The sequence below is a fragment of the Xiphias gladius genome, chromosome 6 (assembly GCF_016859285.1).
Source record: "Xiphias gladius isolate SHS-SW01 ecotype Sanya breed wild chromosome 6, ASM1685928v1, whole genome shotgun sequence".
NCBI lineage: Eukaryota > Metazoa > Chordata > Actinopteri > Istiophoriformes > Xiphiidae > Xiphias > Xiphias gladius.
In genome coordinates, this window is record NC_053405.1 from 8399386 (window position 1) to 8415679 (window position 16294).

Sequence of the window (16294 nt, forward strand, 5' to 3'; positions counted from 1 at the left end):
GCTAAGACCGCTTTGCATGTTCTGTATCAGCTCCTTACGAATCAGCAACACCTGCTAGTTAAGGAGGACAACCTTAGTGTGCTACGATACTCACACATGACATGTTCTATTTATTTTATTTATATATCCAACACACCCTTTGCAGTAGAGCAGTGTATCTAAGCAGCAGGGCCTCAACAGTGTATTGATTCCTGCAATCACTTATTGCTTTTGCTGCTAATGCTATTCATAACGCATTCCTCTGTATGGTCAAAATCTAAGTTCCCTGTGGAGGAAGTTATTATTGCTACTCCCCATTCTCTGGGGAGATTGCTGAGATTGCTCTATCTTTTTGGGGGAGTGGCAAGTTTAGATCTGAAAAACCAAATATGAATTATACAGTTATTATACAGGTACGTAAGTATTTGGATAGTGACACAATTTTCGTAATTTTGCCTCTGTACACCACCACAGTGGATTTGAAACGATGCCATCAAGATGTGATTGAAGCGCAAACCTTTAATTCAAGGGGTTCGATTAAAAATATCGCATTAACAGTTTAGGAATTAAAGAATTTTTATACATAGTCCCTCATTTTCAGAAGCTCAAAAGTAATTGGACATGCCGACATAATTGTAAATATAAGGATTATTTTAATACTTGGATAAAAATCCTTTGTAGTCTATGGCTGCCTGAAGTCTGGAACCCATGGTCATCACCAAATGCTGAGTTTCCTCCCTTGAGCTGCTTTGCCAGGCCTTTTACTGCAGCCGCCTTCAGGCTGCTGCTTGTTTGTGGGTCTTTCTGCCCTCAGTTTTGTCTTCAGTAAGTGAAAAGCATGTTCAATTGGGCTGAGATCAGGTGACTGATATGGCCTTTGAAAAATATTCCATTTCTTTGCCTTGAGAAGCTCTTGGGTTGCTTTTGCAGTATGTTTTGGGTCATTATCCCTCTGTACTGTGAAGCACCATCCTATCAGTTTTGGAGCATTTGGCTGAATCTGAGGTTCCAGACTTCAGACAGTCATCGAATGCAAAGGATTTTCATCCGACTATTCAAAAATAATTCTGATACAGTAGCTATGTTCTCAGAGGTATATAATTTAGATAGAAAATTTGGTAAGAAAACATTACAGCCTGAGTCTCAATGCTTTTGCAATCAAAATCAATTGCATGAGTATTAACAAGCTTGCGTGTTTATATAAGGGAATGAGAGAGAGAGACAATGTGGTGAGCAGTGAATTTTCAGGTTTCAGATTACTGCTGTACTCGCTCAAAAAATAACAAGTTGATTTCTCTGGAAATTTTACACATGTATATTTTATGTTTATTATATTTCACTTTACATTTTCTCGATTTCTTTTTATTTAATTTTTATTTATTTATTTTTTTTTAATGTGTCAGTTGTTACATTGACTTTGTTATTCCGAGCAGCTCTCATTTGTAAGAGTGGCTTCTTATCATCGGTTTCATCTTACTAGTGGCTGCTGTATGCAAGCCCGCACAGTACAGTTTAGTAATATGACCTCCCATCAAGTCCAATTAACTCTTAGTAAGCCAAAGTTATTCACGGCACTTCTTCACAATGTCAGTAATACTGTTTTGCATATAATCCCTTGAACAGCATATAAGCACAAAATATAACAATGTTGTTCCTGTCACATGGAAATTTTCAATTATATTTTCACATGAATTGCAGCTTTATGGTTCATTATGAGATACCCGTAGGCCATGGAAAACCATTACAGCTTACTGTTCAACTCACATGAGATGATCAATATTTTAGATTACACTAATTGAGCTTATGGAGGGCTACAATTAAAAGTCAGAGCTTGAAAGTTTGAAAGACCATGACTCCCAACATTGCACATCCAATTTACACAAAATTTCCTGTATTCATGTAACAAATAGCGGTTTTCTCTGATTTTATTCGCAGCCGTCACAGAGCAAGAATTGCAGAGTCTCAGGTCAAGTCAGGTGCGCTAAAAGAGGCTATAGCCTTGAGGTGGATGGCTTGAAAATTACAGATTGAAAGGGATGAGCAGTAACGGTCACAGTCTGAATTGCAAGGAAGAGGATGAAAAGAAACTGGGATAAAATATGTTTCTGAATAAATTAGCTGAGGATGATAAGGCAGACCTGAGGAAGAAGGAAGATATGAACTGATGTGAAAGAAAAGGGACGATTGTTTGAGAAAGGGACTAGAAAAGGAAAGGAGGAGGAAGAGGTGGAGGGACAGAAAGCATATGAGCCTGAGAGCACTGCAAAGTTACATTAGTACCCCAAGGCTATGGCAGTGAATGCAAGCAGACGGTAAAGGAAACATCAGACCTTCAGAAAGAGACCAAGACCTAATCCTGGCTACAGTTCTCCTCTGAGGCAGTTCTCTCATTTCCGAAGTTATTTAATGTGAGTGTTGAGGACCAGATGGTCTCCTCCTCCCTCCTGCTTTTTTCTCCCTCCATCCCTCTCCTTACGTGATACTTCTCGCCTTCCCTTCTTTGCGGCTTCCTTACCTCCCTGGCGTGTGTGTGTGTGTGTGTGTGTTAGTATGTGGGTGTGTGTCTGGATTTTGTGCCAGTAGCCAAATAGACTGATGCATGCTGACATTATCACCAGCCGAAAGAAAGAGAAACGAGAGAACTCTCCTTCTCCCCCTCCTCCTGTCGTCCTCCTCTCTCTCTCTCTCTCTTCCCTTGAAAGACGCTGTCAGCTACGACTGGCCCTGTTCAACATTGACACATACATGCGCACACACACACAAACGCTAGTTTTTGTTGCTGTAACACACAAATACCACATACTGTATGTGTGCACCAGACTCTCCTCTTCCTCTTTTGCCGACAGGCTGGAGTCAAATCCACTTCCATCCCCATCAGTAATGCTTTCTCCTCCGGATGTGACAGGGAGGAAACAAGGTTGACTTGAGCTGAAGACATGCTGTAGCTCAGGGGCAGACAAGGAGGAAATATCACCATCCTGCCGATGTTGTTTTAAAAAGCCGTGTCTTTGGGCCAGCCAGCGACTGCTGCCGCCACACTGTCAGTGCTGAGGAGGATCCACCAAAGGCTGCTCCTTTCGATTTGACGCAGACTAATTCAATAGGATTTCATTTGAGTCTGTTGAATTAAATTTCCGCAGCTTAACGAGTGATTGAATTCATATTTGGGAATGTGCCTTACAGTATGTCATTCGATTAAACACAAGTCAGCAGAGATCTGTTTGGTTCCAGGAAATTCAGCTCATGTCAAATGAAAAGTAACCTTTACTGATAAATGGGGAAACACACAGAGTGTGCCTCTGAAGGTGTTTTATGTGTACTTAGAGCAGAATTAAACAAAACACACAGCTACAATAACATCGTGAGACACTTTAAATGCCAACATAATGTAACAAAAACCTGAGCAACACTAAACAACCAGGATGAAACAAAGACCAGTGCTAAATAGACACATGCTGTAGACCGACAGGCCCTCCAGTGATGCAGGCTTTTTTTCCTCTTCCAATTTAGGACTTAGTAACATTTTTAAATACCTCAAATATGAGTACAGATGGGGCGTGCCGGTAGCCAAACGACACATACCATAATACCGCAACATTGGTGGTTCAATACCAGATGGGGACTCCCTTCATAAAGCTCATTATCTGTCTCTATACTATCAGCGGACAATGAGGATGAAAATGTCATAAGAATAATCCCAAAAACAGTAACAATGCACTGGAAGTAGTCAAAGGACTGCAACATTCTTGCGCATGACATACTGTATACGCACATACTGTGTAAGCCGATCACAAGTGACTGGATTCAAGCTTAAAATTCTGCACCTTTATCCGAGATCATTTTTGAAGAGGCATGTGACTTTGAGACACTTCTAAGTAGGCCTGGAGATATGGACCAAAAATCATATCTCTGTATTTTTAGGCTGAATGTCTATCTATATATATAAAATTTGTCACTTGGTTTTCCTTTAGTAGTTTGTTTGCATACTTTATAGTAAAATCTCATCTGTAAGATAGTCATAAGTCTTGTGTGTTACTGGCAGTGTGTTTCTCTTTTATTCACACCTCAGCTAGAATGCAAGATTGTGGCAGATTGCTACACGTTCCTCATAAAAAAGTCTCAAGGTTTTTATCAGACACGATGCCAACATGTAAAATTGGCAGACATACAGTACATATGTATTACAGTGCATGTCTGAAAGGTGGCCTCTGCTTTTTCTCAAGTGTCAACTTAAACCTTTTCCTCCCAGCTCTTCTTCTGTCTTTTTTTTTTCACACCCCCCCCCACCGCTCAGTTTGTCAAACTGCTATGTCCGTTTTTCTCTCTTGCCTGCTTTTTTCTTTTGTCTCCCAGATCAGCTCGCCTCTGCTGACATTGCAGACATAATTCTGATGATGTAAACTAGTGTAATGATTTCCACAGCCATCAGGGCCTCCTAATGACAAGATCAAAACACATACTACACTGCAGACACATACAAAAACACACTCACACACACACACATTCCCAATTTTCCTCCTCTAACTTGTATATGTGTGCATTGTTTCCTCTCCAGATTTTGAGTAATAGGAAAGGTCTGCTACCAGAGCCAAACCTGGCACAGTTGTTGACCAGTATGAGCAACCCTGCTGCCCTGCAGATCCTCATGAGACCGTACCACACTGGGAAAAGAGGAGGTATGACTGGTAATGTCAGTGACAAGTGCTGTTGCATGGTGCAGAGATAATCTTTGACTAATTGACTTAGCTTTAAGACCTAAAACTAAACCCCAGAAGTCATATAATATACAGAAATGACTTTAATGCAGTCTGAATTTTTAATCAGGCTATCTGCTGGTCTTGAAAAGTCTTTAAAAAAATTGAATTGAATTCAGTTTCCTAAAAAAGAACATATTAAAAAGTCTTAGATATAATTAACAAAGGTCTTAATATTTTTTATTGCCTAAATAAAAGGGTTGATTTTAGCAAAAATTAAATTAACAAATTAATTATTTTTTTAGTTGGTTAATACATCCATTAACTTTCTGCTGTTGTTTTGAGTCCAGGCATTGATAGATTATGAGACAATGAGCCCCTGTGAATAGACATGTAAAAGGCCCCCCACCTCTTTTGGATGCCCCAGGCTGAAATGCGTTTTTTGTCCCTTTGTTGTCATTTTGCTTCTCTTTGAGGTCGTTTTGTTTCTCTTTGTGGTTGTTTCGCCTGTCTTTTGTAGTCTTTTAACTGAGCTCTGTGATTTTCAAACAAGATAGTATTACAACAAATATCAACAGTCCCTTCATACAGAGCTTCTGGTCCGGGGATCCTGCTGCTCTCTGGGCCTATGCCCTGTAGGTCTGTTCAGTAATCCATGCATGGGTTGAGGTCACATTAATTGATTAATTGTATCACGGGGCATTATTGTTCTATACAGCTGGGAATTACTCAATAATGTGATATAAATGTCAATAAACTCATGTACTTATTGTAGCCCTGTTGTGTTTTACATCGTTCTTCGTCTGTATGGCTGTGAAAAGGGTATTGGATTGCATTCTGTGTGGTATTAAAGCGTTCTTAAAAAGTCTTAAATTTCATTTGAACTCTGCAGAAACCCTGGTAATAGGCCCAGTAATTTTTGCTTGATTTCTTATCCCACTCTGTTATACATATTGACTTTCATCAGCATTTATTATATAATGTACAACACCTTGGGCTATTTCTGCAGTAGTGTAGATCAAGCGCAGCAGCCTTGTGCTGGCAGAGTAGTAATTTCATAGCTTGCCCTGAGATACCGTATCAAGAGCTGAAATGGATGGTAGCGCACTTGAAAGGAATGTTGATACAGATCAACTGTCCCAACTATAGATGTGACACATCCACTTGAAGTTGGAGGTGTGGTGAATGGAACAGATAGCCACCCGAACAATGAAATAACATTGTGAGAAAACCAAAATGATAGTTACAATGTAAGGCCTCACTCCTGAACTGTATCTGATTCCCATCCCACACAAGACTATCTCCACACTCCAAAAAACACAGGTCCACATAAAAAAACTCCCAAGTAGAAAAACATTGTGTCAAGTATCCCAGTGATACGTGACACAATGTTTGCTAACTTGGTGGGCAACTTTTTATTTTATTTTATTTTTTGGCCAAGTGAAGACAAATGGATAAATATCTAACAACATTCAAGACACAGCGAAATAAAAACTGTACTTTCAAAGTTATAATCCTGTGTCCTTGTGTGAATTGCAAGTTATTTCATGTTATATGCCGAATATATAGCTTGAGTAATTTTACTATAAAATACCTCGTTTCTCTTCTTGTAAGATGTTAAAAATAATGATGGCACATTGGCTTGCTAACTCCTCCCATCATATAAAAGTGCACTAGAATGTTAAATAACAGAGCGATATCATGGGTCAGAGGTGTCTGTTTTGAATGTCAGTTGGCAATGTCGTTTATATTTTTAAATAGGGTGGCTGAGGTCTCATTTATCAATTTCTCCCTCATCTTCCTCCCAACTGATCTCACAAAGCAGGTGAAGGAGGTGTGTGTTCAGGCCAGCAGTCCTCAATCGCTCTGTATCTCTCTACAGCGCATGCTACAGCTCCATATTTTACTGATGTATCGCTAAGACACACCCAAGACCAGTCGGCAACGCTTTAAACTTTCCTCATAATTTCCTAAAAATCAAGTGGTATTTAACGGTTAATTACAAAGATATTTCTAAGAATGCCCTACACAATTTGGTAGTAATTATAAGGGAAATAGAGAGAGTGTTAATATTCGAGCTTTTAAGAAAAAAACTTGATAAAGTAATTAAGTAGTAGGTAAGTGAGAAATAGTTCATAAATAGATGTCAATATCCATCTGAGTTTCCTAGAAAGACTGACAAAAATTCTTAATTTCGATTTTGCGTATCATTAATGTATGACTTTGAACTGTCATACATAATAGATTCGCTTGGTAATTGGTAAATGTTAGAAGTTTCTCCGATCTCCACACAGGATCTCTGGAGCTCAGCCAGAGTCAGGTTCTTGGTCACTCTAGGAAGAGTCCTGGTTGTTCAAAAATTCTTCCATTGAAGAATAATGGAGGCCACTGTGCTCTTGGGAACCTTCAATGCAGCAGAGATTTTTTTTTTTTTTTTGTAGCCTTCCCCAGATCTGTGCCTCGACACAATCCTGTTTCTGAGCTCTGCAGGCAGGTTCTTCGACCTCACGGCTTGGATATGCATTGTCGGCTCTGAGACCTTATATAGACAGGTTGTGTGGCTTTCCAACTCATGCCCAATCATTTGTCACTATGGGGTATTGAGTGTAGACTGATGAGGAAGGGGTCTGAATACTTTCTGCATTAGAAGTTCCTTTTGTGTTTCAAGCTGATGATGATCAAATCAAACAAACATAGGTCTACCTATAATTCCTCTAATGTCCACTGACCGGACCTGTAAAATAAAGTGACTCAGTGTGGCATATAATTTATATCTAATCAGGAATTAGGAATTTTTGTTAGTTCTTTTAGGAAACTCTGACATCTGTGTATGAACTATTTTTACTTGCCTACTATAAAGTTTCCTAGTTTTTTTCTTAAAAACTTGAATATAATGACTGGATACTTAATAACTGTAGCAATTAACACTTACTCAGTTTCCCATGTTATATGTACCAAATTGCATGGACCTTTCTATGAAAAAATCCTGGTAAATTACTGCGAAATACCAGCAATTTTTCAGGAAATTATGAGGAATGTTTCCAGGAAATTAGCTGGAAAATACAAGACCTGTGCTGACAAGCCTCTGTTTCAAAGTGACTTGAAGGTTCAGCAAAGTTAGCAAGAATTCTGCAAGCACAGAATATAGACATGTTAGCAAAATAGACAGTACATGATATTAATTAAAGACAAAAAAGAGATTAACTTTTTACTCTAAATGCTAAGTTTGATGTAAGACACAATATGTCACCATAAAAATTTAAATCGGAAAACCTGCGTTCCAACATTAGAGTTTACAGTTTTTTGCCAATGTTGACATGTCTTAAAATGTACAGTTTCCTTTGTTGTTGTTGTACATAGATTTTAGTGTAATTCTCTTGGTCACTACAAACATTCATCTTAAAATACCTTACCTGGGTCCATTTGTGACCAAATTTGCACGCATGCTGCACATTTGAATATTCTTTATCAAAATGTCAATGCATGTCAGTATCCTGAACTTGTTCATTTTAGTAGTAATTCCACTCCTCGGGGCTTGGATGATAATTAGAGATTCACTGTACGAGTCCGTCCCACTGTTAGGCCTTGCTATATACTGTAATCATCTCGTTGATGACTTCATTATTTGATGAATGTCTAATCAGGCATTAAAATGAAATCATATGACATTAGCAGAACAAATGAGAACAGGAAGAAGAGAAGATGGGAGAGGTGGGCGAGCTCTCTTAAAGAAGAGCAAGCACAATTAAAGGCTAAAATTAGGACCTTGATTAAATGTTAAACTTTCTCTACCTATTTTTGAGGAAGCTACCATTAGCATTGACGCTTACATTTATTATGAGGAGGCCTTGGGATTCAGAGAAATAACACACTCAAAAGCCAAAGGAAGGGGGTGTGTGCTGTATGCGTGTAGGGGTAGGATGGCACTCGCCTGAAGGTCAGAGGAACCTTGTGACCAATTTTTCCAGATATCGGTCCCGAACATGGAAAATGTGTTCAGGTATGTGAATGTTGGCAAACCTTCCTAAATTTTGGAAGCCTTTACACAGTTGTACCATTCAAATAATATCTGTCATGTGGTTTTCACACTGTATTTTCAACAACAAGCCACATTAGTTAAAATCTGAGACTATCAATAGTGCCAACACAAAGTTCTTGTAAGCAAGAGGATTGATTATTTTGTGAGAACTAATGGAAAAAAAACGCTAATTTTCCACATCCGTTCATTTCAAAGTATTGAGCACCACAAAGAAAAACCACAAAAGATGTTGAAATAGTTGTAACAAACCAAAATTTGGTGGTGGTACTTTTACCCCTAGATTTGATCAGCATAGACAGCAGGACACCCCTGTTTATTCATTACATGATTCTTTTCGGAAGAAAAGACAGTTTTTGGTGTACAAGCATGTACAGCTGTAACCATTTCACTAGATTTCTCACCAACCAGTTTGCTTTTACCACAGCTATGCAGCGAGCTAAACCCACCTCCAACTAGAATGGCACTAAGAAGAGTGCAGACCTCCGCCAAGGCCAGTGTCAAACAACATACACCAGACTTAAGAGAAAAAAATTCGTATTAAATGATCCGGAATCTTCCCTGGCCCGTGCCCCATCCCTCCACCAGGTGGGATGCAAAATCGGTTCAGTAATTGTTGCATAATTCTCCTGACAAATAACCCAACTAACAAACAGACATGGGTGAAAAAAGACCTCCTTGGCAGAAAGCCCAAAAAAAACAAAAGTTGGCCTTTGAGGTTTTTGCTTAGAGCGGTAGTAAAACTATAAAAACAATATTGGACAACAAATTTATGATGATTACAAATCAGAAACACTAAATACCATGAACAAGTTAGACCAAAGGCATTGTAAAAATGAATGAAAACAGTAGGGAGAAGACTAGATTTACAAAAGTATAAACTAACTGAAAAAATTGTTATATATTCCCTCATGCCAGGAAGAAACAAAGCATTATCAGTGGTTGATCGACATTAAGCCGAAATAGGAAGCAAAACGCAGTAATCATTTGAGTAAACATACACATAGAAACCACGAGAGTAAGAGAGTAGAACACACATCAGTTAGCCGAGCAGTTTGTTTGGATCCCCATAAGCTACTGTAACAACAAGAAGAAGAACAGTAGCTACATATCCCACATAAATGTCTCTCAGAATGTTGTAGAATGTTAGCAAAACATTAGCCTCAGACAGCTAGCATAATTGTTAGCTTGGTTAGTGGTGAAATGATCTAAATTAACAAATGACAACCCAACAGTCAAAGCTAATTAAAGAGTACCTACAGATAATGTTTCACGAAGGGGATTTGGGGAGAAGGTAAAAGATGGTTTTCAGTATTTGTTTGGTCTGACAAAATGGTGGATGTAAGAATGTCAGTGACCTTTGCCAGTAGTGGTTGTTACTGACAGGTTTCCCCATTTTCAAACAATCAATGATGCACGTTTATCAGCGGGGTAGATAGCACAATGTCACAGTGTCATAATGGCTTTTATATGGACATTTTTACACTATTGTGAAATAAAGCAGTTTGCTCTAAACCCATAAAATTACTGTTCAGAGGACAGATTTGTATGTGTCACACATCTTTGCATTGACCACACACCACCTTTTAACATACATCCGTCATCTCTGGCAGCTAACAAGACATACGGTAGATTTCAGCGAGAAATGGCAGCTGCCAATGACAATGCTGACACAGACCACACAAAGTTAGCTCTACAGGTAGAGAGAAATGACCCGTGTGTGTGTGTCCAAAACACACAAACCTACAGCATGGGTTAAAAGCACAGAAGCCCTCTCAAACAATTGATGTTAGCATAAAAAAAAAAAAAAAACTAAGCATGCTCTTTGCCTGCTGCAACAGCACAGTCTCATTCATTCTGGTTATTGTATTTGTAATATTATGTGTGAAAATTCTGATCTTTCCTCAAAATACACCAGATGCTGGATATATGCCAGATGTGCTACATTAATGCAAAAACTCAGAGATGACTGCAGTGTAAACAGGAAAAACTTCAGTCCTGATTAGTATTAACTGGTATCAATTGATCGGCCACACTCATGAAAAGCGAATCTGCACACCTGTTTCATTTTTTTCCTCTGAAAAATTATAACATGATACATTTTCCTTCCAAAGCCACCAGTCTGCTCCTCTATCAGCTGTCACCAAGTTGCGCACTTAGCAACTACAACACAGAGCCTGACAAACACTGGCAATATCCATTAGCCATGAACACACAGTAAGAGTCTCAGCTTTCCTACCTTTAACCTGGTGTCTACTCCGGCAGCAAAAACCAGCGAATTGTGCTCTCTGAGCTAACAAGCAGGTATTCAGCTGGGGGAAAATTTCGTGTGCGATTTGCGAAGTTTTAGATGGAAAAACAACTTTTTATGTTGATCATCTCACAAACTCTTTGAGTCACTTTCTGTGTGCGCATCTGACTGACGACGTTGCTCAGAGGAACCCATGTATAGCAACAGAACTCCCAACCGAAACTGACGGTGGTAGAATATGGCTCCCATCTTTATAAATGTGGTGGAGTCATGTCATAGTTCAGGGTATTTTACAGCCTTTTTAGTTCTTTACATTTTGGGGAATCTGTTTTCATTACTCCCTCATCAGTACATTTACACACATGGACTGTATAATATCTCTCTTGACTTTTTGCATTTTACGAATAGTTTTTAACAAATATTTAGTGAGTTCTCTGTGGAAAAACTGCCAGTGAGGTTCAGAAGCGAGAGACTGTTTCTGTTGTTTTTGTGGAAACTGTCAGAAGCAGTGAGACTAAATAAAGTCAGATTGATTTAAGAAGACTGAATTCAGGATTTTTGTGCTTTTGTTTTCTGTGATTTTTTTGATTGAGCTTCTTTTTAACGGCATCATCAAAATGCAATTTAAACTCTGAAAAAGTTAGCATTATGAGGGAGGAAATTTGTTGTGTGCAAATTATATGCCAATATTGCTTTACCTGTGCTTGTTATAAAACAGAAGACTGTGTGATTGCTTGAAATGTGTTGTAAATGACTGATGGATCAGTCTGACGGGTCAGTCCGGTTGTCTGACTAATAATTCTGCCTTGTATTCCTGTTGAAAGGATGATTGATTAATACATTAGTGGAAGCAAAATATTAAAAAAGAAAATCACAAATAGAGGCACTGATCGATGATTTTATTTGTTGTTTCTTTTTCTCGTCTCTTGATTTTAGGGAAGTACGGGCGTCACGGCAACCTGCCGTTCCTCAGGCCTCCTCTCACCACAGCTCTGCTCACACTAGGAAAAGCACACCAGGTCCAACCATGTCAGCATCTGTGTGGGAATTTTTAGTGTGTGTATGTCGATGGGTTTTTTTTTTTTTACAGTAATGTCTATTTTCCTTTCCTTCGCAGAGTGCTATGCTTGGTAATGGAATAGTCCTCCAGAATCTTTTGCATATGCAGCTCGCACAGCAGCAACTTCTTCACATCAAAGACAAACGCATCAGTAACGTAAGACACCTGTGTGTGTGTGTGTGTGTGTGTGTGTGTGTGTGTGTGTGTGTGTGTGTGTGTGTGTGTGTGTGAGAATGATTTGCATAGGTTAGTGGTGAGGGTTAAACATAGTTGTGGGCATGTGTATATGTGCTCATACATTTTCATCTTCAGCACTTGATGCATAATGAAACTCAGCAACCCCAAAACCAGGCGACCTAACTGGTGAAATATCCTTCCACATTTAGTATTTGCATATTTTCTTTTAAAATGTGTCTGGTGTTTTTCTTTAATCACTGAAGGGAAAGTTAAGTCACAGTGGTCGATGTTTGGAGGATTCGATATTATTTTAGAAACCTGATACCAACAACTCAGGCTCCACAGATGCAGAATTCTGTGCATATGATTCCTTTCTTTTTTGACCCTTACCTACCCCACACCTTTGAAGACCTTTTTATGCTTTATATTTGCTTGGATTTTTTTGCTTCACTTTTCCCCCTTTTTTCTTATTTTTACCTTTTGGCTTTTCCAAATAATATATACAGTTGTGTGTAATAGTGCAGAGGGGAATTAAAGAAGGAAAACATATTAATAATGATAAAACATACTGTATGTACATTCTTTTCTTCTCTAGTGTATATTCTTTTTCACTAACTTTAGTGTAAAGTAGATGCCAACTTAAATGCTCACTGCTACAGGCTGAAATGCAGTTTTCATGAGTACTCATTAAACCGTATGTCTGTGTATCACACAGTACTACGTGCATCTGCCATAGTCTGGTTTCTGTTTTGTTTCCCACTTTATCTCTTCCTCCTAGATTCTACTTATAGCCTCAAATCCTCTTTCTGTCCCTTAGTGTTTCTCTTGTCTCCCGTTTTTCTCCCACTTTCCGTTCCTTCTTTTTTCTTTTGACAATAATCTCCCTTCTCTTTCTTTGATCACTTGTGTCCATCGTGCTCTTCATCCTCCTGTCTTCTTTCTTCTCTTCAGGTCTCTAGTCTGCTAGGGGACCCGTCCAGGCTGCTGATGCAGAAAGCTTTGTCTCTGCGGCCTCCGGGCCTCGTGCCGCTGGGGAAAGGCCTCCTGGGGAATGCCCCTACAGGTAAGCAGGGCCGAGTGTCACTGCTATGGCCTTGTCAAATGATTTGGTTTAATTACTGCAAACAAATGAGGCTACATTGACACAACTGGCCTTTGCTATGCTGCACTCATCACATTTGTTTAACACATCTCTCATTTACCATTTAGAGGCGTTCAGTACATTTACGAACTAACGTTTAACCCACAATCTTCAAGCCTAATTGCCTTCACTGAATCATCATTGTCTCGTAACAAATCAGTAGCTTTTAGCAGCAGAGCTCCTCTCATAGGTGACCGAAAACGTCGTCAGCTCAGCTCAGCTGGGATATATGATATATATAGTAGTTGAATACAGTAGTTACTCCAATCATATGGTGATTCTTGCAATCAGTCGAATGCAAATAGGTGTCTGCTGAGCTATTAGCTTTATAAACTGTTCTTGCATAGGTTTAGTTTTGTACTGAAGCGAAGACAGAATGAGCGCTGAATGTCACAGTGGTTAGATGATCACTCACTGATGTGCGTACTGAAGAGCGTTTGACCAGTCATGCGGTTGCTAAGCGTAGAAAAAAAGTGAATGAATTACATAGTCGGTGACTACGAATCTTTGAACTGAACAAAATAACTGAAATAAGCAAAGCTATTAGGTATTCTCTCTAATACTGTGAGAATATCTGAAAACGTTTGATTAATTTGCCCTGAAAAGTTTTCACCCTCTTTCTGTTTTGTGCTGTAAAATATTATTTCCCAACGCTGTAAAGCAGTATAGAAGACTTCATGTTAAATCTAACCAAATGGCATATAATGTTGTATCTAGTGTATAGGTTGGTATTAGCTGTCCAGCTTCTCAGTGTTGGCGGTCTTAGGTATAATGAATTATTTATGTTAAAATGATTTAGGTTAACTTAAACATATCACTTTTTCAAATAAGATCTTTGAAAGATAATACAAAACAGATTTTTTACACCATTCGATATTATGAACAAACTTAGATGGATTTTTATGACCTTACCTTACGTAGACTCCCCCCCGAAAGTGAAAAGAGCATACACTGTTTTGACCAAACATGGGGACAACACATAAAAGAGGGCTACACTATACTGAGAAATTATGAAAATATTTTTTTTGTTGATGTCAAAGCAAAGCAGGGGGGATTAGAGCCATTCACCAGCTCATCTCCACCAAAAACAGAACTTTGATCTCGCATATTTACCTTCATTGTTAAATCTCGACTGCCTCCTCGTTGAATGTGCCTCAAGTCAAAGCCAATATTCTGTTCAGCTCATTAAGATAACAGAGCTTTAGAGGTATGTAACTTCCCGTTAGTCCAACACAGAGCATTTTGCTATAAAAACTAAGCTTGCCTAAACCGAAGATAAGACGACCTGTTTCAAGCAGTAAAGGGATTACATATGTCTCAGTATCCCAGAGATCATTTTGTATTTTCTCGGGTATTCCTCGATGTCTTAAAAATGACGCATTCTTCTTACTGAAAGTAGAACTTTCTGGTTTGATGTGTAGCAACTGAGAGCAGAGTAAAATAAGTGGTGTAGAAAGGATGTCAACAAGGAAGAAGAGGGCAATGTACATGTGAGGATATGTAATTAACCCTCAGTCATTAAATGTTAATGTCAGGTGTCAAGGTTGTCCCTCTGCAGATTCCTAAGTGTTTCACAGTTGTACGTTACAGTACAACACAGCCCCGGGAAACTGCAGTGCATTTACAATTCAAATCTGCAGCTGTGAAAAGCTCTGTTGTTTTAAATGGAAATGATATATCGCTGACTGTGTGCACACAAACGCGAGCTGTTGTGTGTACGTGCGCTGGTGTGTGTGCGTGTGTGTCTAATTGTGTGCTTGAGTTTGCAATGTCTGTAATGTGAGGCTTTTTTCAGTGCATGTGTTTCCTGGGATTGTTTGCTCAAGGCTTGTTAGAGCTGATTGTTTTCTTGTGCTGTGGAGGCCATTTTTCAAAGTAATATTGGATTTATAATAAGTGTGATTGCGTGAGTGTAGTGCGCATGTGCATCTTTAAATTACGTGTGTTTGTGCCTTTATGTCCGTATGTCTGTTTTTGTGTTTGCGTATTTGTATGTGTATACATATTTGTGTCTATTAAACCCTGGAGAGAGTGAAATATTGGGAGTGTGGATCGAACTGCTGGGCTGTAAATAAACATGATAAGTGATGATGTATGAGCAGGAGACCCATTCTCAAATATTACAACTGGCTTACAGAGAGGGCCGGGCAGAGCTCAGTTCCCAGCCGTCTGAGTGATTCATCTCTGTCCAGAGGAGACAGACACACTGATGGTCATCTGTAAAGGCCATTTCATGTGCTTATCTGGCATCTCTCCTGTCCCTGCTTTCATTTCCCTTCATTTAACTTCCTTTACTTTACTGTGTTTCTCTATGATGTATTTTGTCTTTCCTATCTTTTGTCTTTCCTCCCTTTCCTCCGCTGTGCCTTTACTCTTTTCCTCCTCTCCTCTCACCTCCTTTGCTTTGCTTTTATCTTTTTCCCTTTCTTGTGATTTCCTCTCCTTTGCTTTCCTTTTCTTTCTTTATTTTCCCCTCTCTGTTTTTGCTCTCATTTCCTCTCTTACCTTACTGTAATCTAATCTCTTTTCTTTCCCTTTGCTTTCTCGTCCTCTTCTCACTTTTCTTCCCCCTCTCTTTTCTTTTTCTTCCCTTTCCTTCCTTTTCGTCTTGCAGAGTTGCGCCATGAGTCATTGCCAGCATCTACCCACAAAGCAACAGTGGTGGTAACAGCAGCAGGTGTGATGCCGTACCTCCAGGGTCGAGAACAAAACAGCATCCATTCTATCTCCACAAACCCCTCCGCTTCCTCCTCCTCCTCATCTTCCTCTTCCACCTCCTGTGACAGACAACCTGCTCCTCCTGGGACGATGGTGGGCTCCCAGCTGCAGGGTCAGAGCTATTCCTTGGGTATAAGTAACTCAGGCCTTGGCCCGCCTCCACCTAAGCCCCCTGGAGGAGTTTATACATCAGCAGGCCAGCACAACAGCGCAGATGGCTGCCCCCTGCCTAGCATGG

General features: G+C 39.4%; 1 protein-coding gene across 3 annotated transcripts in view; it reads left to right on the forward strand.

Annotated features, from left to right (window-relative positions):
* Positions 1-16294, forward strand: part of raver2 (ribonucleoprotein, PTB-binding 2) — a 108485-nt gene that overhangs the window by 78563 nt on the left and 13628 nt on the right. For all 3 annotated transcript variants that reach the window (XM_040129668.1, XM_040129670.1, XM_040129669.1), the window contains 5 exons: positions 4535-4655; positions 11897-11979; positions 12078-12176; positions 13149-13260; positions 15953-16293. In XM_040129668.1, the coding sequence (XP_039985602.1) occupies positions 4535-4655; positions 11897-11979; positions 12078-12176; positions 13149-13260; positions 15953-16293 (756 nt within the window). The remainder of the gene's footprint in view (positions 1-4534; positions 4656-11896; positions 11980-12077; positions 12177-13148; positions 13261-15952; position 16294) is intronic.